At 37.0% G+C, this 24,646-nt stretch overlaps 1 protein-coding gene across 1 annotated transcript in view; it reads right to left on the bottom strand.

Moving 5' to 3' along the window:
* Positions 1-23,026, bottom strand: part of LOC121732025 (adenosine receptor A3) — a 102,719-nt gene extending 79,693 nt beyond the window's left edge. The window contains exon 1 of the mRNA XM_042121772.1: positions 22,559-23,026. Within this exon, the coding sequence (XP_041977706.1) occupies positions 22,559-22,964 (406 nt within the window). The 5' untranslated portion in view covers positions 22,965-23,026. The remainder of the gene's footprint in view (positions 1-22,558) is intronic.
* Positions 23,027-24,646: the final 1,620 nt, after the last annotated feature.

The following is a 24,646-nucleotide window of genomic DNA, read 5'->3' on the forward strand; positions in this document are numbered from 1 at the left end:
GTACCTGCGGAGAAGCGGGCGGCGCGGGCCCGCGTATACAAACTCGTGGAGTTTGTATACCTGCGCGCACAGGGGTGACGTTGGCGCATTGTCTACGAATTTTGTGTTGTAAAACGATAACTTATCTTATAAACAATGGGATATGGGATATTATAATAAATGTTCAATGTACAGACGTAAATCTGATTCAAAAACAAATTGATTTAAATTTTCACAAATATTGGATCACAGTTTACACTAATATTGTGTTGGCCTTGGCGGCTGTACGGGTCTGTACACCTTACACGCTGATAATGATGATTGATTATAGAAACAGCCGTAAAATGATAACTGTTTATTGATACACTAACATAGGTACAGTGATATAATAAGTGATATAAGAGAATTGATATAAGAGTAATGATATAAAAATAAGTGATCGCGTATTAAAGCAGACACATTTTATATACACAAAGATAATGATGAGTATAGCAAAAACTAAAACTTTACGAAATCGTTCAAATATTGAGATATCTACTAAATTGATAAACTAATTATTTTGCTGACCTAGGAATGTGCGATGCTTGCATCGCACATATTCCCGGCCGCGAGATGAAGATAAAAAAAAAAAGAAAAACATTTTGAAAAATTAAATTAAGTGAGATCAAATTTAAATGAAATTAAATTAAATGCGATCAAATTCAAATGCTGTAGGGACGTTAACTGTAGCGTAGTGGCTTATTGTATCCCGCTTGGTTCCTCGGTGATGCTGATGCTGATGAGATGAATGCCGTTGCTCGGGAGCGCGAGATCCACAAGGCTGAGGCTCGCTGGATGATTTTGGGGGCGGTGTCGGCTGCCTTTGCATCTTTTATTTGCATCTCTGTTTTATTGTTTACGTTGTAAGAAGTGTAACAAGGAGAGAAACAATATAGAATAAATTAAAAATCTGTCAAATACCCTATTACATACTAATTAGTACCTACCTAGCTAGGTACACACACGAAGTGTAACATTTTGTCCTTTGGACCGCCCTTACCGCGCACGTAATAAGAGTTTTGAAATGCTTCTGCTACACCTGACGTGTGATTAATTTTTGGATATTTTATATATTCGAAATTTCGAATTATTTTAATCTTTCGATCGTGATTCGTGGATCCTTGGAAATCTATTGTTATTCTATTGTCTCGCTCACCGGTGAGCTTATGGGGCTTGATGGGTTAATTAAATTTTTAAATAGAAAACTAAAATCATCTAAAAATAAAGTTTCACGTAAATATCTGGCAGTACGACATAATATGTAAATTTAACACGCTGATTAAACAGATTAAATGATAACATTTGCATTACAAGCACAATATTTTATTTTTATTTTATTTCCCGTTCCGTGGCAACCCTGGTATATCTACTCGGGACATCAAAGGCGTTTCGTTACTGTAGGGACTAATATTGCTATACTGTGACATAGACCACGCCGCCAACAGTCTGACTCGTGTCATCTGCAAGGTGGGTCGTAAATACTTTCTCCCGAAGACCCATGGACGTAAGTCTATGCTCACCAGCGAGACTCTGGAATTAATGAGGAAAAGACGAGAAAACACCATAGCCACACAATCTGAGTGTCAGGTTCTCAACCGGGAGATTAAAAAGAGTATTAGGCGTGACATCCATCGCCTCCGAATACCCAAGCCACCGAGTAAGCCATTGCGCGTAATAAAGGCTATGAGAAAACATTTGATAGCGTCGAGACCTGGGCTGTACTGGAATCCATGCAGAGATGCCTAGTAGACAACTGCTATGTCGAGGTATTAAAATGTCTGTACAAGGCCGCAACAATGACCGTCCAAGTGCAAGTAAAGAGCACAAGTCCTATCCAATTACGCCGAGGAGGGACAGGGAGATGTTATTTGTCCGAAACTGTTTAATAACGTGTTGGAGGACGTTTTTAAGGAGCTTGATTAGCACGGACGGGGTCTAAACATTAACGGCCAGCACATCTCACTTTTGCGGTTTGCAGACGACATAGTCATTATTTCAGAATCTCTGCAAGACCTGGAAGAGATGCTGAAAAGCCTACGCAATTTTCCCGGACGGGTGGGACTCGGGATGAACCTAAAGAAAATCAAAGTCATGTTTAATAAACATGTTCTCTCGAGACCTGTCGTCGTTAATGGCGCTAGTCTCAAAGTTCTGCAAAAATACGTATATCTTGGCCATACAATTCAACTAGGGCGGCACAACTTTGAGAAGGAGGCGAATAGAAGAATACGCTTAGGCTGGGCTGCATTTGGGAAGCTCCGAGACATCTTTGAATCGTCGATCCCACTATGGGTTTCTAATAAATGCGTTCTACCGGCAATTACAATCGGAGCTGAAATGTGGACACTCACCGTAAGACTAGTTCACAAGTTTAAGGTTGCTCAGCGTAAAGAGCTATGTTGGGAGTATTTCAGGTGGACAAAAATCCTAATATAGTCATTAGCCAGAGAACTAATTAAGTCACCGACATCGCTCATAGAATTAGCAGGCTGGAGTGGAAGTGGGCTGGTCATGTCTGCAGACGAGAAGACGGTAGATGGAGCAGACAAGTTTTAGAGTGGAGACCACGCTTAGGCAAACGTAGTGTAGGACGTCCCGCAGCACGGTGGACCGACGATTTGTAGAAAGTGGCTAGCAGCGGTTGGATGAGGGCTGCCCAAGATCGGGAAGGTTGGCGCGCTCATTGGGGAGGCCTACGTTCAGCAATGGACGGCAATAGGCTGATGATGATGATGATGAATGTCTACTTTAAGATTATCTTGGTTTGCGGGCTCACAAATGGCCGGAAATGTTCTGCACACCACCTTAAAGTTTATTGACTCTGAACTCGTTTTCAATAAAGTTTAGTCAATAAATATAATCTAGATTCTAGAATAATAATTTATGTTTTTGTAAAATTACTATTGTTTCATGATGATTTTAACTTTCCATTCAACTTCAATCAATACTTTTTTTTTTAGATAAAATAACTTTTTTTTTTAAATACGCAAACCAATTTTTTTCCTGAAAGGTAAAGAAATTTTCTATTGAATACACTTTAGGCAAACCAGTGCACATGGTGACGGTAAAAAATTTTTTTGGCAAAGGCCTCCCCCAGGGTCTTCCATTTTTCTCGCTCCTGCGCCACCGTTGGCTAGCCGGGCTGGTATTATGCCTCCAGCTCATCGCGCCATCTCTTTCTTGGCCGGCCACGGTTGCGTCGTCCGTCTTAGGGTAACCCATTCAGTTGTTAACTTTGCCCAGCGCGGCGGTCGGGGTGCATTCGACTAACATGGCCAGCCCAATCCCATTTTAGTTTTGCCGTCTTGGCTCCTACATCCTTAATACCTGTTTGGGAGCGCAGTGTGGTGTTTCTTATTTTGTCGACTAGTTTTACTCCCAACATACTGCGCTCCATCGCTCTTTGACATACCCCGAGTTGGGACTTTTGCGAATCGGTCAATGACCATGTTTATGTACCGTAGGTTAGGACGGGCAGAATACACACATGTCGACGAGTCTGCGTTTCAGGGAGATTGGTAAATCTCCCTTCATCAGCGTCTTCATGGACCAGTAGCTCTTCTAGGAGTTTTCGATTCGTCGATCGACTTCCTTCCCTTGTCTGTTATGAAAAGAAACTAACTGGCCCAAGTAGACTCGTCGACATAGTGTATGACTTGCTCGTCTACCTCAATATGTCTTGCTCGTCTACTTCAACCCTACGTCTCGTGCTGTTGGCCATTAATTGAGTTTTGGCCTGTTCATTGTAAGTAAAACATTCACTATTTTTTTTTCTTACATTTTTTAAGTTTGCAAATCAATCTAAACTATCTATTTTCATCAAAAAAATCCATGCACGCTATGAGGGCACTTTTAAGATTGACAGCTCCCAGACTATGACTTGCACACTATCCTGTTCAGTAATCCTGTCTTATAACTACCAAATCTATTAAAATTTTTTTCTTAACAACCTCACCATAAAAAATATTTACCTATTCTTAGGGAAATAATATCAATACACTTTCTTACCTCTATTTTTATTCATATTCATTTCGAAATCTTTCTGTATTTCGATGGAGTGGCGACTCTATAATATTCTTGGGTATCGTTTGAAAATTAATGTCCTGCTTGACTTTAAGGCCCTTCCCCTACGGAGATTCCATAATTTACCGTATTTAGAGCCTTATAAACTCATAAATTGAAAGCTACAAAGCTTTAATAAAAATACAGCAATAATCCTCAGTACATCAACATTCCTTTCCACGTTTTAAATTTTCTATTTTTGTTTATTATACTTATAATATGATTCGCTTGCTTCCAAAGTAAAACCAATTTATTGAAATTCAAGCATAAAACATTCAGCATCTCCGTAGTATTTACAAATGACTTTTATTTGAAACACACGCCAATAGATCGACAATATCATAAACTTCATATTTCACGTTTTAATTTTTTTAGGTCAATTTTGAACTAAGATAAGTAAAAAAATAGGGTTTTTTGTGCGACCTCGGCAACGCGGCGAATGTATGGTCAAGGTCGTTTGCTCTGGGGACGGCTTTAATCTTAGGAAAGAATAAGTTCAATTAAAAAGCTAGTTTTTAAAAGGAATGGGTGAGGATTGTAGTGTGTGTGAGTGGGCGGGGCGAGCGATATCGCGAACGGTTCTAACCGGTATTTTGAGCAGTGAGCGATTTTATTTTGCTCTTAGAGCAAAACCAGAAATAGTTTCGGTCCGTTCAGAGCGGAATCGAAATGAAAACGCTCTTTTGAAAATGTATGGCGCTTCTCACGAACAGGATCGCGACAATTAACCAGGTTTCCGAGCCCTGCCCGAAAGAAATGACAGGTATTAAATTAATAATACACGTCCGTCTCATAGCAGTCGAAGTACTGGTAGTTATGTCTATTCACAGAGTACTTTATTATAATTGTCTATTGTGCACAAAGCGTTGGCTGGCTCCAAGAAGTTTACACCCTAAACTTCTTGGCTGGCTCGTGTTTTCAAAAACTGTCAATATTTTCCGACATTTTCCTACAACATCAACACCACCACACCATCTGCTACCAGGCATAGGACTTTTGTGTTGGACAAAATAGGGTTTTTAATTTCGTCACATATTATAAATTATTTAGTGTTCAGTTAAGTGACACAAGAGCTCACCTGACTCTAAAAATCAAACATCATCCTTCTCTCTTCACACTCACGCCCGTCTTTCATATGCCAGGTGAAAAAGGACGGCGCGGAATCATCGCCGAGTTAGTTTTACTTGAATAAAAGACGAACTATAATGATTATGAAAAAAGTGTTTTGAGAAAATTTAGGTTTTAACAATACCTTTTTAGATATTAAAAAATATTAAAGAAAAGACAGCAAACTTCGAAGATCCAAGCAAAAATGTGTCTAAAACAAGGTTTTTTTGTAAAAAAGAAACTATCGAGCATTTTTTGAGTAATCGTGTTTTCGTCTTGAGCATTTAATCTTTATGAACTGAAGTTACTTGTGTCAAAAAATCAGTTTTCTAGACCTTACAGATTTTGAGATCTAGGTTAATGTATGTAGTCAAGTTAGGGTCATATGGGCTCCTATTGTGTGTTTCTTAAAAAATGCAGCCTCTAGCCGCCACGTTCATACGTGGCGTGTATCAAGGGCCAATGATGGGCCCTTGATGCATTATAATTTATAGTCCATAGAGGGACTTATTTTATTATTATCGTCTATGATTCCCGGTGATTGATCAACGTCGATTATTTCCTCCGCAATCACAGTGGCCATGGATTCATGACCAAACGTGGAGAGGCCTTTATAATACTGTAAGTAAACTATACTGTTAACAGCAGGGCTAAAATGGTCACATTTAGCAATTCCTCTCAATCAATTCAGCAAATCAATTGTCAAAACTGTCAAAGTGACAAATGTCAAATCAGTACAAAAATACAGAAATGAATTGCAAGCAGGGTTGCATTTTGCGATTTTAGAAAAATGAATCATATTATGATTCATATCATGATTCTTAAAAGCGACTATTTTAGCCAAGCTGTAGACACAATATACACATATTTATTATTTGTTATATCTATCACAGAATATAATATACTTAATATATATTATTAGATAATAGTACTCCGGTTATATCCCAAATAGAAATCCTTAAATCCACTACTACATTCCCTATCACGTAATCAGTATAGCGCGAGCGGACATATAAATCGTCTGTTTTGTGATATAAATGTAATACGAGTATGTCCACGCAATCTTTGTCGGTCAGGCTCGGTTAGATTAGATACACTAGCTACTACTAAACTCCGATTTTTAATTCAAGATCAAAAAAGCTACTACAGTACGTCACTGTCAAAGGTGTCAAAGTGACATAAATGTCATTGTCAAGTGAATATTTCAGGTTTCGCCAACCTTTTTGCAATATGTTACTTTATTTATTATCGGCATTACTGGTCAACATAATGATTATACAAGGTTTTTGACAAATAATCCTTATTGATACAAGCTTTTATATTAACATTAATGGTTTTTACTAGAACCCAGATGACACTCTTACATCTTAGTCTAAATAGGACGTCTTTTATGTTTGAATAGCATTCGTCCCTCTCGCACTTACATAGTTTACACTTGACAGTATAGAACAAATGCTGCTGTAAAACATAATATAAGACATAATTTTATCATTTTAATACTAAGGATAATATGACAGGATAAACAATATCATGGTGTCATGGCCGAAAAAAATGGCAGCGATAAGATAACGACCATAAAGCGAGCTACACACAATTTTTCTGCTATTTTGTAAATTAGGTACATGTATATTTAAATTATATTAAGTATGTTACTTAAGCCTGTAAATTATTGCACCAAATGTTATGAATACCTGTAGTGATACCAGTAAAATACCAGGTATACTACCAAAAATTACGAATGTTTAAGATTTTATTACGGCGTTTTGTATTTATGTAAAATAAAATAACTCAGGTTACTTATTTAAATCATCAAATTAAAATTATTAATAATTAAATTATCTAAGCCTTGTTTTTAGAAAAAAGGAATATACTGTTGCACAAATATTTTATTGCAGTGGCAATATTGTAGTAGTTTTTTTGATCTTGAATTAAAAATCGGAGTTTAGCTTATTGCTTCCTAAGTTCGCGTGTTTACAGAAGCCAAGTGCGAGTCGGACTCGCCGCCAAGGGTTCCGTATTGTTGACACTTCACTAGGTAAGTAGTAAGTACTGTGTGAATTTTAAGCTACTTGATGTCCATACGGTCATACGGTTCGAGCGTCAGTGTCTAAAGAAATTTAATTATGAAAAAATACAAGGATTACAATTGCAATGTTATGCAAACGATTTTAAACTGAATACATAAAATTGTCTTTAAAACATAACAGTGATTCTTCAGCTATAATAATATTATGGTTCATGGCTTGCAGACGTTATGAGTTATGACTCTGTGACCCGAGAAAAGACGAAGGGAAGGAAAGAGGAAATTGTTCTTAAATCATTTTCAGCCATTTAACTATTACTAGCTGTCCCGGTGAACTTCGTGTTACTTTAAAACCTTTCCTGGACTTCTACGAACATTTTAAGACTAAAATCAGCTCAATCCGTCCAGCCGTTTTCGAGTTTTAGCGCGACTAACACATTTGAAAATCCATTTTTATTTATATATAGATAGTAATGTGATAAATTTTCGGATGTCAAAAACCACACTGGTGCTTATACTATAATTAAAATAATGAGGCACGAAATTTCATGAACATTTAGTACTTATATAAAGGTCATATATTATTTTAAATTGTAATTTAGTTTCTAATTTTTGTACAAATAAAGCATTTTCTATCTATCTATCTATAAAGTTTATAGTGCCGTTTAGACTTCTAGAAAAATCTAGGAAATCTCTAATAGCGCACTATGTAAAAGCAACGTATTGTAAACTTCCTGTGAATCATGCTGTATAAAAATATATACGTTAAAACGTATAATGTTAACAACTCTAACACACTATCGTATTGTAATTTGTAATAGATAAGTAAGCGTAAAATACAGTATACAGTAGCTTCAATTGAGATTAGCAAGATGCTTAAAATCTACTAGATAAGTAGTTTTTTTACTCGGCGTGGTAAACGCAGGAGAAATATTCACCACTCTTCGTACTTTTGAAACTACCTTAAAATTATAATAATGAACTAGCTGTTGCCCGCGACTTCGTCCGCGTGGACTTTAGTTTATAGCGCACGGTGTCAACAAAATTTGTGTCAAATTTAAAAACTTTTTAAAACCCTGGTAACTGGTACCCCTCTTAGGGCCGCGCTACACCGGAATGTCAGCGCTGAAAGTGCTCGCCTTGCCGCTGCCATTCCGGTGTAGCGCGGCCCTTAATTAATCAAAATACCCAAAAACAGCTGTGCAGTGTGCACATAATCTATACTAATATTATAAATGCGAAAGTATCTCTGTCTGTCTGTCTGTCTGTCAGTCTCGCTTTCACGCCAAACGCCAAAACTACCGAACCGATTGTAATTAAATTTTGTATACAGATAGTCTAAAGCCTGAGAAAGGACATGGCCTACTTTTTTACTGAAAAAAAGGGTTGTAAGGGGGTGAAAATGCGTAAATTTGTTCAAATTAAGTTAGTTCCAAAAATTCATAATAGATGGCGCCGTGCGTCTTTTACATCGCGCTGACGCTTGCTCAAAAGTCTTTCTATAAGAGGTGGTATCATCTTCCATCTAAGTTTCGATTTTTTTCGATTGTTGATCTATTCTACGGTAGGTATTAAATAACTCAGTACTTTATCTGTGCAGTGACGTAACCTTAAACCTATCAATGATAAATAGTTTATGGGTAAAGTTGTGTAATTGGGGGGCTAAATAAGCTTTAAAATTTGGCATAAAATATAAAGTTTAATATAAAAAAAAATTAAATACTTATTGTGTGCACACTGGACAGCTGTATTGATTTAAGGGGTACCAGGGTTTTTTTATAAAAGCATTTGACACAAATTTTGTTGACACCACGCGCTATAAACTAAAGTCCACGCGGACGAAGTCGCGGGCAACAGCTAGTTATGAATAAAAACAATAATATATAATAAAGTAAGTATGATTAGTTCTGTTACAATAATGAAGTAAAAAATAAAACGCCATCTGTTTTCATATATTAGAATTAAAATGTTGATTGCATTGATATATTTTCTGGATGGAATCTAGGCAAACACGGTACACTCGAACTCCTTTTTTTAGAAATGCAGTAGGAGTTCTATAAGATAAGATAGATTGATTATTATTATACCAAGTGATAATATTATTAAACATAATATTCTAACGTATTAAAAAATATAAACAAAAACATAATAACTATTAAGTATGATTATGTTACAATGAAGTAAAAAATAAAACGCCATCTATTGAATCGTATTAGAACTAAAATGTTCATTGCATCGATATATTTCTGGATTTTGTATAATATTATACATAAAATATATTTAAGATTTTTGAAATATTATTTTAATACACATCCAAGACCCAGGAACATTGAAAACTTTTTGTTCCGCCTGCGGGACTCGAACCCAGGACCCCCGGGATGAGCGCTGGCCACGCGCAATGCGAATTCATTTTCATCGATATTTTCATGGAAATAAGATATTTTCCCACATCAAAATGTAGCCTATGTCCTTTCTCAGACTCTAGAATAACTGTGTACAAAATTTCATTGCAATCGGTTCAGTAGTTTTGGCGTGAAAGCGAGACAGACAGACAGACAGACAGAGATACTTTCGCATTTATAATATTAGTATAGATTTATATTGCCAAGAAAATCTATTTTTTTATTATGCAATCTAATATCAGTCTATGGTTGTACAAAAAACTTCAATTTAAATTTATAACTTTACTTGTGTTATCATGGGTGTACGGACGGACGCGAACAGAGCGAAATTATATATGGATTCTTTGTAGTTACTATGGAACCCTAAAAATACCCCCAGGAAAAAAATATGTCATATGGCCGACTACCTCTGTCGCTCAGCATAAATGGCGCGACATATTATGCCATATGGCTATGTCTACCTCTGTCGCTCAGCATAAATCGCGCGACAAAACTTTCTGATAAGCTTTTCGTAACTTAAGCGATTGTTAAACAGAAATGGCTAGAAGATACTGCGTCTATGTAACCACAGTATAGCAATATATTAGTCCCTACAGTAACGAAACGCCTTTAACGTCGCACGATGCCGTCACCGATGACAGGTACCGAGCAGATATGCCAGGGTTGCCACGAAACGGGAAATAAAATAAAAATAAAATACTATGCTTGTAATGCAAATGTTATCATTTAATCTGTTTAATCAGCGCCATATTTATTTACATATTTATTTATTTTAAAAACTTTATGCACATAGAGGTACGAAGGTGGACTTAATGCCGTATGGCATTATCTACCAGTCAACCTTTGGGCGATACAAGGACAAAGTTGTATAGGTGCCAGTCGAGTTGAAAGAGGAAAAGACAGAAAAAATATATATATATTATACTTATAAAATATATATTGTATAATATTATACTATACTTATAAGTTATAATATAGGTACATATTATCACACATAAAATTATATATAAATAAAACCAATAACCATACATAATATATTATTATATAATAACTATATTATAATAATATATAGTTGATCAATGATGATGCTAAAAATATTATAAATATTAATTTATGCCATAAATTATGAAAACTAAGAGTCTGCCAACTGTTTCAAGTAAAACTCACGTACCTTGCGCTTAAAGGTATCTCTGGTTTTTGACATCCTGATTTCCGGAGGAAGAGCGTTCCAAGGGGAATAGCCTGGATATTAAAAGAAGAGTGGACGGAACTTGACTTGTAAGAAGGGCAACTTAAAAGCTGATTTGAAGTGGATCGGAGGTTTTTATCGTGCCTGCTGCAACGGTATTGAAAGTGAGGGGCGAGATATTCGGGAGTATGGGGATGATGCAGCAGTGAATATAGCACACACAGTGCCTGCACAGAGCGGCGCTGACGTACTGGTAACCAGTGTAGCTTGGAGCGATACGAAGAAACATGGTCGTATTTTCGAAGGTTGAATATGAATCGGAGGCAATTATTAGACAATCGGTCGAGTTTATCGAGTTTGTCGGCATTAAGATCTAAATAGCACAGGTCACCATAGTTAATTATAGGAAAGATAAGGGACTGGACCAGCAAGGTCTTGACCGGAGTGGAAAGGAAATTTTTGAGCCGGTAGTAGGTACCTGGGTAGGTAGGTACTAATTAGTATGTAACAGGGTATTTGACAGATTTTTAATTTATTCTATATTTTTTCTCTCCTTGTTACACTTCTTACAACGTAAACAATAAAACAGAGATGCAAATACATGCCACCAAGGCCAACACAATATTAGTGTAAACTGTGAGCCGATATTTATGAAAATTTAAATCCTTTTTGTTTTTTGAATCAGATTTACATCCGTACACTGAACATTTATTATAATATCCCATTGTTTATAAGATAAGTTATCGTTTTACAACACAAAATTCGTAGACAACGCGCCAACGTCACCCCTGTGGGCGCAGGTATACAAACTCCGCGAGTTTGTGTACGCGGGCCCGCGCCGCCCGCTTCCCCGCGGGTATCCCTCCGTTGCTCTGCGCAAGTACATTCGTTTCACTACTGTAGGGATATATAGTCATATTGCTATACTGTGGTCTATACTATGGATGGATCTACATTCTACACTAATCTTATAATGCCAATTAGTAGAGTAAAGTTTGTTTGAACGCGATAATCGTAGTAACTACCGGTTGCAATTAAAATACCACGTTCTCTTTAAAAAATTCTAGGCTACAAATTCACCCAGCGACCAATAGGAGCGAAGAATCAGTGGAAAAACGGGGAAAATTATTCATCTTTCTTAATGTGTTGACATGCCTCGCTTATGTCAACACTTAAAATTCAATAAAATTATTTATTGAATTTTTTAAAATAATATATAAATAATACAACAAATTGTTGATCTGTATACAATATCTGGTTTGTTTGCAAATGGATTTTACTAGATCGCGGGATGATTGAATATCAGACGGAACCAACGGAATACGGATTAGCAATATGGCACGTATAATATTTCTTTATCAGATTCGTTAATTAGGATGAATGATGTTGGAAAATTTTGTTTGGCAATATTATTCGTTTAATAGAGGCAAACAGTTAAACTTAATACAACTAGTCTCTATAAAAAAATACACACATGAACACGCGATCACGAAATTAACAGTTCATAAATACTGACATTCGATGACATGTAAACATGTTAATTAATTATTATTACTATATTATAACGTAGATTATAACATTTTTAGTTTATTTTTAGTTATTAACATTTTTAGTTAGTTTCTTTGCCATAAAGTATTTCGCCCGTATTATTTTATTGAAGTCACTGTCGGGATAGCGATGGCAACGTCCATCGCTATCCCGTCGCACAAACAATTATCGCCGTCAGTGTCGAGTTGTAATAATTTACTATTATTTATTCAACAAATGCACTTATCAATATAAAAAGTACCCAGTCGCCGATTCTCAGACTGAATATGCATTTAAAATTTGGTTAAAATCAGTAAAGCCGTTTCGGAGGAGTACGCTATCTGACATTGTGACACGAGAATTTTATGTATTAGATTTTGTAGAGTATCGTTTGGTGGAAGCATAAGCTTCTAGAAGCATTCATATTAATAGGGAGCATAGATCTAGTGTGAGCAGGAAAATTGACAGAGCTACGGCCTACGTCATAGTAACAATCAAACAATAGGTTATACTATACAGTGTGTAACCAAAATAAGTGATAATACTTTAGGGTGTGTACGAGTTCCTTGTAGAGAGTTCACTGTGAAAGTAGCAGCTCTGAAAGACGATTTTTTTTTCACTTTTGTATATGGGAAAGGGCCCGAGCGTCACGAGTTTCGCCATACGAAAATGAAAAAAAATTTTGGTCTTTCAGCGCTGCTACTTTCACAGTGAACTCTCTACAAGGAACACGTACACACCCTAAAGTATTATCACTTATTTTTGTTACACCTAGTATAGAAAACTTATTTATCTTAGCAGATCATAATATTACATCTTTTTATATATTATATTTTTTAATGAAAATAAGGGGGCAAACGAGCATACGGGTCACCTGATGGAAAGCAACTTCCGTCGCCCATGGACACTCGCAGCATCAGAAATGCTGCAGGTGCGTTGCCGGCCTTTTAAGAGGGAATAGGGTAAGAGGGGAGGGTAGGGAAGGGCAGGGAAGGGAATAGGGGAGGGTAGGGAAAGGAATAGGGTAGGGGATTGGGCTTCCGGTAAACTCACTCACTCGGCGAAACACAGCGCAAGCGCTGTTTCACGCCGGTTTTCTTTGAGAACGTGTTATTTATGAAAGAAGGGGACAAACGAGCAAACGGGTCACCTGATGGGAAGCAACTTCCATCGCTCATGGACACTCGCAGCATCAGAAGAGCTGCAGGTGCGTTGCCGGCCTTTTAAGAGGGAATAGGGGAGGGTAGGGATGGGAAGGGAAGGGAATAGGGAAGGATAGGGATGGGAATTGGGCCTGCGGTAGGTAAACTCACTTACTCGGCGAAACACAGCGCAAGCGCTGTTTCACGCCGGTTTTCTGTGAGAACGTTGTATTTCTCCGGTCGAGCCGGCCCATTCGTGCCGTGCCGCCCCCCCCCCCCTCAGTACGCCCATGTTAGTGCACTGCCATAGGGTACATTGATTTCAAGTCATATGACGAAGTTCACTTGTTAAGTCTGCGTCATGTCTGCGTCGATCTAAATTCTTAAACCATAGTTTGTAGAGTCGACGAATGTCAATAAACTTATGAAATATTACCCAAAACTCTTGTTATTGTTACGCTAATATTCCATTATTACTTACAATAGTAGCTGTTTTGGTATTGGTAACGTGTTTTGTTTTAGTTTGACTACGGTTAAACATATTTTACCGCAATGACTAATCTGGCAGACCCTGCAGCCAAATTTTAGTGCGCATTTTTTTTTTATGAAATAAGGGGGCAAACGAGCAAACGGGTCACCAGATGGAAAGCAACTTCCGTCGCCCATGGACACTCGCAGCATCAGAAGAGCTGCAAGTGCGTTGTCGGCCTTTTAAGAGGGAATATGGTGAAAGGGGAGTGTAGGGAAGGGGAGGGAATAGGGGAGGGTAGGGAAGAGAATAGGGTAGGGGATTGGGCCTCCGGTAAACTCACTCACTCGGCGAAACACAGCGCAAGCGCTGTTTCACGCCGGTTTTCTGTGAGAACGTGGTATTTCTCCGGTCGAGCCGGCCCATTCGTGCCGAAGCATGGCTCTCCCACGCATTCGAATTCGAAATTTAATTCTAGTTTATAAGACTTACTTTATAACACTAAACTTTTAATGATATTATTAATTAACTTTAATGAAAATTTTACAGTAAATACCGTATATATATAGTTGTCAAGATCATGAAAGTAAAGTTAGGTGTGCCTGGCCTTTAGAGCATATAAGGGGTTCAAATACTTGGCTGCATTGGCCACCGCATCTTAATTCTGGAGACTGGACATCGCCTTATAAATTTTAATATAATATACTTAGTTAAAAAAACACGCAAAATTATTGCTTTGTCATATGCAAAGTTTCAAATTAACTAGACTACTGGAGATAGATAAAAATCGTGTTCAAAGATTCCGTTACATATAGCCCAAGCTTATTAAAGTTTTCCTGTGCGATAACTTGTTTCGGGGCAACTAGTAAATAAAGCAATAATGATTTTTGCTGCTAAAACAATAATACTCAATTGATATTGACCGCTTTGACGAAAACCGCACAAGTGGGGTAATTAATCAAACAATGGTTTTACACAGGCTATTCAATTTTTATGTGAAAGGAAAGCGTGTTTTGAACACATTTTTAGGGTTCCGTAGGTCAAACGAAAAAAGAACAGAACCCTTATAGATTTGCCATGGATGTCCGTCTGTCCGTCAGTAAGTCTACCATTTTTTTGAAAAAAAAAACAGATACTTCTTAGATACATATTATAAAATGTTAGATAGCCCATTTATCTAGAAAGGCTATAGGCTATATTTTATCACGCTAAGACTAATAGGAGCAAAGAAATAGAGGAAAATGTGGAAAAAACGGGGAAAATTATTTGAAAAGGCTAACATGAACGCGCTAATCTCAGGAACTATGGGTCCGATTTGAAAAATTTTTTCAGTGTTAAATAGCCGATTTATTGACGAAGGCTATAGACTATATTTTATCACGCTAAGACTAATAAGAGAAGTTGGAAAAAACGGGGGAAATTATTTGAAAGGGCTTATCTCGCGAACTACTGGAGCAATTTTTATGTTATTTGGCACAGATAAGAAGTAGACCACGTGAAGGATCATAGGCTAACGATTTTAATCATTTTTTTCAGTGGCTATATAATTTATACCCGTACGACGCCGGGGCGGGTCGCTAGTAGATGATAAAATACGAATTGGCTCTAAAGGCTGGTAGGTAAGATTTTGATGACATTCTTTGTGTGTGTTAGAGAACGGTTTAGATTTTATATTCATAATTCGTTCAACTAGACAGTAGACAACGTTTATTTAATAAATTGTATGCTCGAAATAGTAGCAGATTTTTTCTAAATATTCATTTTAACAAAAATTATTTATAAATAATACTTTAGGGCAGCGGTAGGCAACAGGCGGACCGCGGTCCGTGTGCGGACCGCGAAAGGTCGAATCTCGGACCGCGAAATATTGTAATGTATTAATTTATACTAAGTACCAATTAATACATAGATAAGGTAGGTATACCGTATACGTAATACCTTTATTAATTAAAATAATATTTTTAAGCTACAAAGGACAAGTGTGTTTTTTTCTGGACCTCGTAAAAAATTTCCCATAGTATCCGGACCTCACCTAAAATTACTTGCCGACCCCTGCTTTAGGGTGTGTAGTGTATATTTGTGTATCTCTTGTAAAGAGTGTAGTATTATAATATTATTATGTATAAATTATAATATAATATTATGTACCTATTTATTTTATGCTTTGCAGTTGCAGAAAAGAGTAACTTTTTTAGTTTAGTCTGAGCTATGGTTTAGTTAAATCATGACATAAATGATGCAGCACTTTTTTAACACACAATTAAACATTTATAAACTTTAAGACACACGCGACAACGTCCATCGGGTCATCTAGATAGATTAGCACGTGAGTACGTGAAAAATGTATGTTTATTGTTTACACTTTACTCAATACTAAAATAACGGAGGCCGCTACCTCGTAATCGATTCTATATTTCTACCGGAATGCCGAATTATAAATTGTACTTCTGTTATCGCAAGTACTTAGTGTCTAAATTTTAGAGATTTAGATAAATACATGAAATTCTAAAACGGAATTTGGAGTTTTTAACACAATATGAACAACCATGTGACCATACGTCACGCTTTCGGGAGGACATGGGGAGGACAGCAGGGCTAAAATGGCCACATTTAGCAATTCCTCTCAATCAAATCAGCAAATGAATGGTCAAAACTGTCAAACTGACAAATGTCAAATCAGTACAAAAATACAGAAATGAATTGCAAGCAGAGTTGCATTTTGCGATTTTAGAAAAATTAATCATATTATGATTCATATCATGATTCTTCAAAGCGACCATTTTAGCCCTGCTGTTCCGCTGTCGGAAGTCTGTCTATCCCCCGCAAGGTTAAAAATAACCTTATGAAAATTGGTGAAAAGGCCTTACATATTGGTAGAGTTTGCTATAAAATGGCTCTACGCCACAAAATTGACTCATTTTATTTCTTGTTGTTATAATTTAATATTTAAACTAGAATTTAATCTTTTCTTTAATAATAACGATGATTTATTATACATCGATATACACATAAGAGACAGTATATTTTAATATGAATACGCACTAAACCATCTAGAATAACGCAACTAGAAACCTAGATGGTCTAAGTGCTCTATTGTACTGTTTACCGACTAACAATATCAATAAACAGATGATCTGAAAAATCTAATAATATTATTTACAATAGTATTATCTACATAATATTATTATTTATTTCTACTAAAGCTTACTTAAGAGGATACCACAGCGGCTAGAGAAATGAAAAAAAAGTACGTGTAATATCTATAGCTGTCTCCCTTACCTCAAGCCTATACCGCAGAACGCGATAGAGACAACTGCTGAAAATCCAGAAAATCAACGATTCGTTGTCCCCTGATTCCTTCTCCAAAACTTAACCGATTTAAGTACTTTTTTCATTAAAGATTAAAAAAAGGCTTGAGCTGTGTTCCTATGTTTTGCTTTTTTTGTATAATCTATCCAAATCTGTTTTCTGGACGTTTGAACACAGTGGAAAATCTGGCCATTTTTTTGGGTTTTTGAACGTTCATATCTTATTTAATAATTAAATTATGAAAGAAAAGAAAACATAGGGACATTGTATTAGTGGCCGTAGATATTCAGGAAAAAAATTATAACTCTACTAGCATTATCCAGGGAGGAAACAGGGGACAACGTTTGTATGGAAAAAATGGCGGTGTGGAATCCTCTTAACCGAGTCATCATCATTATAATATCTATACTTTTAATATTATAAAACGGAAGAGTTTGTTTATTTGTTTGTTTGAACGCGCTAATCTCAGGAACTACTAGTCAGATTTGAAAAATTATTTCAGTGTTAGATAGCCTATTTATCGAGGAAGGCTATAGGCTATATTTTATCACGTTAAGACTAATAGGAGAATGTGGAAAAAACGGGGTAAACTATTTGAAAGGGCTTATCTCAGGAACTACTGGAGCAATTTTTCTGTTATTTGGCACAGATAAGAAGTAGACCACGTGAAGGATCATAGGCTATTTTTTGTGGACTAATTTGTCTGTGAAATATCTAATTTACGCGAGCGAAGCCGCGCGGAACGTCTAGTCAGTCTATATTCGTCCACTGCTGGACATAGGCCACTCTCCATAGCTATGTCCATTGTCCACACTATGCGCTTTCGTCTTTAATCTTCGTCATCTTCTTTCATTCAACTTTCGTTTTGGCGCATTCAATAATTGAATGCGCCACCAAACGCAACGCCAACATTGTCACTTTTGTTTTTTGGATACATTCAGAGGGCATGCGTCGCGGGCATGCCTCACGTTCGCTGTTGACTGCGCTATAACGCATGCCCTTGACGAACAGAAAAAAGCACAGTGTGGACAAAGCTAATGATAGCCAAGATGACCGATCTCCTGCTACTCGCATCCAACATGGGCCCGCAATAACTTTACCAGTCGGTAATTCGGTCGGTATTCTTTTTAAACCCAAACTTTAAGAGGATACACCAGGGGCTAGAGAAATTAAAAAAAAGCACGCGTAATATCTATAGCTGTCTCCCTTACCTCAAGCCTATACCGCAGAACGCGATAGAGACAACTGCAGAAAATCCAGAAAATCAACGATTCGTTGTCCCCTGATTCCTTCTCCAAAACTTAACCGATTTAAGTACTTTTTTCATTAAAGATTAAAAAAGGCTTGAGCTGTGTTCCTATGTTTTGCTTTTTTTGTATAATCTAGCCAAATCTGTTTTCTGGACGTTTGAACACAGCGGAAAATCTGGCCATTTTTTTGGGTTTTAGAACGTTCATATCTTATTTAATAATTAAATTATGAAAAAAAAGAAAACATAGGGACATCGTATTAGTGACCGTAGATATTCAGGAAAAAAATTATAACTCTACTAGCATTATCCAGGGAGGAAACAGGGGACAACGTTTGTATGGAAAAAAGGGTGGTGTGGACTCCTCTTAATATTATTATAGCTGATCAATGAATATATTAAAAATCTGAGATAAAGAAAACAATAATTTTCAAAGCAATAACTTTTATTGTTGAAAAAATAATTTGCGAATGTGACACAGAAACGTAGAATTTATAGACTTGGCATTAGCTCTACATTTTGATTAAATCTTAGCCAATTTTAGTTCAGAGTACGGTCTACTCATTGTTTCAATCCTTTTTTTCATAATATTTGAAAATTTGGACTTTTTCGTTGGATGCTTTTCTAACCCCCATTTTTACCTTTATCTATTATTAATTTTATTCTTTTGTCGAAATTTTTCTTAAAATAGTCATCATCAATTATTTTATAAACGACGAAAAAACGAAGGAGATTTTTAATTCGACCGTACATAATATTATTTTCTTTTTAAACCCCGGGCCCCGACCCCCAGGACTGTTTGTCTGTCTGTCCGTGGCATCGTAATTCGTAGCATGAACTTGCATCCTGCAAACGGGTGGACCGATTTTGATCTTTTTTTTTTTTTTGTTTGAAAGCCGCCATTGTTAGCTATAGTTCATCATCATCAGCAAGCTCAGTGCTAAACATTTTTAATTTGAACTACTTTAAATTTTTGAATCGAGGGTTGTTTTTAGAATTAATATTAAGTACTTACTTTATGTTTTTAAACCGAAAAATAGGACGATAGTCCAAATTCGCGGCCCTACGTTTCTAGCGGTTTAGTTCTCCCATTAGGATTCTAGTCACATTTGAGCCCAGTTGCAATTGTGTTTCCTTAAGGATTACAGTAATCAGCGGAAATGCTAATGCGTACGGCACTCGATGCTGATTGGATAAAGACAGTGTGTCATATCCTCTGCCAAGCCCCCATCTATTACGTTGAGAGTTGAGACGTCATCTGCCCAATTAATGTCTTACGCAGAGATTTTATTGCTCCGAACTCTAAGGTTAGGTTGCACCAGAGGCGTAGTTAAAGTTATGGTTATAGACTTATAGTTAAGGTAAATTTAACTTAACTTTGCCCGGAGAAATTGACAGATGACAGCTGGTACAACAAGGTTATAAATAAACGTGGGCGGGGGCACTGCTGGTAAAGGAGAACAGTCAAAAATGGCATTTTTGTATGATGACTGCGTTAGTTCCTTTTTTCGCCACGTGCACTTAAAACCTTGTCGAGCTCTATGGTTATAGTTAAATATGGCGTCTTGATGGCGTCCATTTTTAATTTTAATCAAAGATTTGACATTTTGCATTATAGTTAAAGTTAAAGTTAAGTATAGTTAAAACTTAAAGTTACAGTTATAGTTAAAGTTAGTTGGTGCAACCCAGTCTAAGTTCTACGGCCTTTCTGGGCCATTTGAGACCATTTTTACATTTTTAGGGTTCCGTACCCGAGGTAAAAAAAATCTTATAATTTGGGGTGCACTGTAAGTTTTACCTGTCAGTGTTTCGTTTACCTTTCCTATGAATTTTCTAAGTTTTGAAACCTTTGGTAAAGTTCCCAAAAATATTGTCCGTTTTACACTCATTGCATACCAATGATAAAAATATCATAATGTTTTATCATCATCTAACATGATCGTTTATGATTTATGATTCGATTATAGATAACCCACCCAGTAGCCAGTGAGTACGAAATCATCCAACCCACGCTTCCGTGCTATTGGACTCCGGGGTGTCGAATTTAATTGCCTTTAAAGATACAATTTCGATACAGTCATCGTTATGATGTAGGGGCACGGTAGAGCCTGCAAAGTCGAGCCTATGAACTATACTATCCTATAAAGATTAGCGGTAAGACCGCCTATTTGTACATAGTTTTCCTATATTGTTAAGTTTAAGTTTAGATTTAAGTTGTACAAATAAAGAATTTTCTATTCTATTTTATCCTCAATAATATTACAAAGCAAAAAAGTCTGTCTGGCTATTATTCTTTTATTAACCGACTTCCAAAAAACGAGGAGGTTACATGTTCGGCTGTGGATATATGGTCGCTGTTAAGCATTAGTGTCCTAACCCACAATTTTTTTTGTTGTTAAATTTTGAATGCAGTCTTGTTCTAAATCATCTACAGAACATAACTGCATTCATAACTCAATACGTAATTCTTGTGTGGGTTAGTACACGAATGCTTAACAGCGTCCATATATTTTTTTTCTCTTCAGTCTTCACGCTGAATCGATTGAGATCGAATGTGGAATGGAGATAATTTGAGAGACGGAAAGGGACATAGGATAATTTTTGAATGGTAGAGTAGAGACATTGGTAAATCGAGCCCAATGTACGTTTCGTAAGCCCTTTGATATTGGTTATGATGTAAACTGTAAAGGCACGGACAACCAGCCTCTGCCGTGAGTCAAGTCCTAGAACGACGTTATTTTTATAAGCCTAATGATTCAAGTGTTTTTATGGTGTGGCCGGGGGCACGGTCGTGTTCACTGTCCACCAAGTCGAGCCTACGAACTATGTTTCTTTCGCAAATCTACCCGAAATACCTAGGCACCGCACGGTACCTATAGTGTTCGCCAAGCCAAGCCTACCGATTTGTGACAATCTATGAAAAATATACAGGAAATGCCGAAAATCACTTACAGAATGAAAGGAAATGAAGCAATGTTTCATTTTATTACATGAAAATGTGATATTATTGCTTCCACATCATTGCTGATCTCTACTGCGGCGGATAAATATATTTTTGTTATGAACGACGTTATCGTAATTAAATTCTAGTCTAATAATATTCATAGTTCGTACAGCTGCTGTTTCTGATAGTTATAATAATTTCCGCCTCCCAACATTGTGAAACTTCCTAATATTAATTATCTATCTATACTTTTAATATTATAAAGCGGAAGAGTTTATTTGTTTGTTTGAACGCGCTAGTCTCAGGAAGTAATGGTCCGATTTGAAAAATTCTTTCAGTGTTAGATAGCTCATATATCGAGGAAGGCTATTATATTATCACGCTGAGACTAATGGAGCTATTCTTAGCTTTGCTTATTTTTGCTTAGCTTTGTTTCTACTAAATAAAATGTGAAAAAAACGGGGAAAATTATTTCAAAGGACTTAATATCTCCCGAACAACTGGAGCAATTTTTATGTTATTTGGCACAGATATTATATTATAGAGATTAGAGAGACACGTGAAGAGACATAGGCTTTTTTTTTTGCGGCAAAAGGTACGGTTTCCGTTGAATGTAACCTGATTTACGCGGACCAAGCCGCGCGGAACGTCTAGTGTGTAAATAAAACTGTTTTCTCATAAATAATAAAGATTTTATCAACCGTTATTAATTATTATGATTTGCATGATGCGCACTTTTTAACAATAATAATTCGTCGTAAGTGCATCTGTTGTCGAATTTGAGATTTTGGAAAAGAAATTTACTACTTTACCTGAAAACAGAAGAGGCAGAGAAGCACCAGGAGCAATAGGTAATATTAATTTATCTTTAAACACAATAATTATCAAAAATCTACGAACTACAAAAGTTTATAAGTACCAATTTATTAATCTTAGGGCCTGTTTCACCACTTTCTGATAAGGCGCTATTCCATGCTTCTTTGACAGATTCTCCATACTTCATCTGTCAAGTTAAGTGGTGGATAGCCTATTCGGCACTTATCAGTAAGTGGTGAAACAGGCCCTTAGACTAAGAGAGAGAGAGAATAAAAAATTATGATTACACTTAAGTACTCACATATCGCCGTCTTCGTTCTCACATTCCTCGAGTAGTACATGGGATGGAGGATCGCCCAGTACCTGTCCACCGACACGGCCACCAGACAGAAGATGCTGATGGTACACAACATAACCAGCACTGAAGTCGTGAACAAACAAGCATACAGGTTCCTCGGAAGTCCCACCGACGCCAGAATCGCGAAAGGGATCCCTAGCACTCCGACGAGCAAATCAGCGATCGCCAGCGAGACGATATAGTAGTTCGTTCGTCGTCTAAGTCGTCGGTCTCGTCGGAAGACGTGTATGACCATGGTGTTTCCGACGACAGCGACTAGGGCGACGAGTATCTCCAGCGAGGTGTACGTCGCGTGCAACTCCGGCGTCGGCGACCGGTGCGGCGCCGGGTCGACTGACGTCGTCTCCATGCTCACGTGCACATCGCGATCGCGAGTCGCGGGTCGCGGTCGCGTGAGTCCTGCCGGCGCGGCGCGGGATGAGCCACTGCGGCGCGCCACGGCGAGTCCACTTGTTGCGTACCGTACGTACACGGATATATAGATAGTTTAGATGTGGACACTGGTCTCGTAGTTCGGTAACTTTGCTGATGTTTCTTTTAATTTTCCGCCTTTTCGATATTTGCCGGAATTCGGCTAATACCTATAATATTAAAAAGAGCAAATTATCCGTAGAAATAACGATGATTTGCTCTTCATTTTCCAAATTTATTAAATCTATAAAAATTTTTATGGTACTTAATTTGAAAAAATCTACCAAATTTTGGTAGGAAGTCTATCGATTTTCTACTAAATACTCAAGCCACTACTACGACACCCACAAAACGCAATTTCTACGAATTACGTTATCGTATGATATACTATGTGATTATTGTACAGCCTACTATGGCAGCCTTTCACTCGTGTGCGATGCGAATACATTCTCATATTTTGTCAACAAGTTCGTGCTGTGCTGTGTGCATGCAGAGCGCTATCCATACTAAATAGTAAATACTAATAAATGCGATAGTGTCAGTCTGTCTTTCTGCCTGTCACCTCTTCAGCCTGCCTAGCATACGCCAACGAGATATCTCACTGTCGAGATAATTAAAAACTACTCGTCTCATAATGACAAAATCTCGACATTACCTCGACAAAACTCTATAAAAATGTGTATTTCGATGATAGATCTACGCGAGAAAAAATGTTTATCATGCTAGGGTCAATAGAGATGAAGAGACAAACCATCAAACATCGAGAAAACATGTAGAGTGAGATATCTCGTTGGCGTATGCTAGACAGGCAGGCCCAAACCGCTGAACGGATTCTGCTGAAATTTGGTAATTATGAATACTTTGAATCCCGGGAAAGGACGTCATAATATTATAATACTTTTTGTGTCGGAAACATAAAAAGTATCATAATATTATGTCCTTTCTCCGGACTCACACAGTTACAGTTTGCGCGATAGGTAAACTACTTTTTTGGAATTTGGACGGAGTCAAGTGGTCATGTCATCTAGTTTATAATAATTATGTAACCATTCAGATAGATTCAGTCTTTAAATAGTATGGATCCTTTTTATAATAACTTCTAATATTATTGTTCTTATTTTATTGAGTACTTATGAAATTAAAAGTATAGTTACCTACGGCCACTTCCAAGCTCTTCAATAGTTTTTGGTAGCCAAAAAATCAGAAAACTACAAGACTATAAGATAAGTGGCGAGTCTAGCCGTTTCCTAAATCTACATCCAGGTACCCTTGAAAATGAATAGACACATCCTCGCGAATTGAAACACAATAGGTAATCTTACTCCAACACTCAAGATACTGGTCCAGCCAATAATGAGAAGTATAAAATGAACCAGAAAAGAGCGGACGGATCTCCTGATGTTAGCGATAGCCGCTCCACTAAGGGCTCCCACAAGTCCACAACACATACATAGCAAATATCTGTGACAAAATTTATAATAAAATGACATTACGATGCGATGCGAATTCGCAGTTTTGTGTGGGAGCCCTAAGGCCCACTTGGGAGAAACTCGTTAAAATTTAAACTTGGGTTAGATAATATATTTGTTATCTCTCTCTCGTTCATCATATTTTACAAGT

This window comes from Aricia agestis, chromosome 11 (assembly GCF_905147365.1).
Source record: "Aricia agestis chromosome 11, ilAriAges1.1, whole genome shotgun sequence".
Lineage (NCBI taxonomy): Eukaryota > Metazoa > Arthropoda > Insecta > Lepidoptera > Lycaenidae > Aricia > Aricia agestis.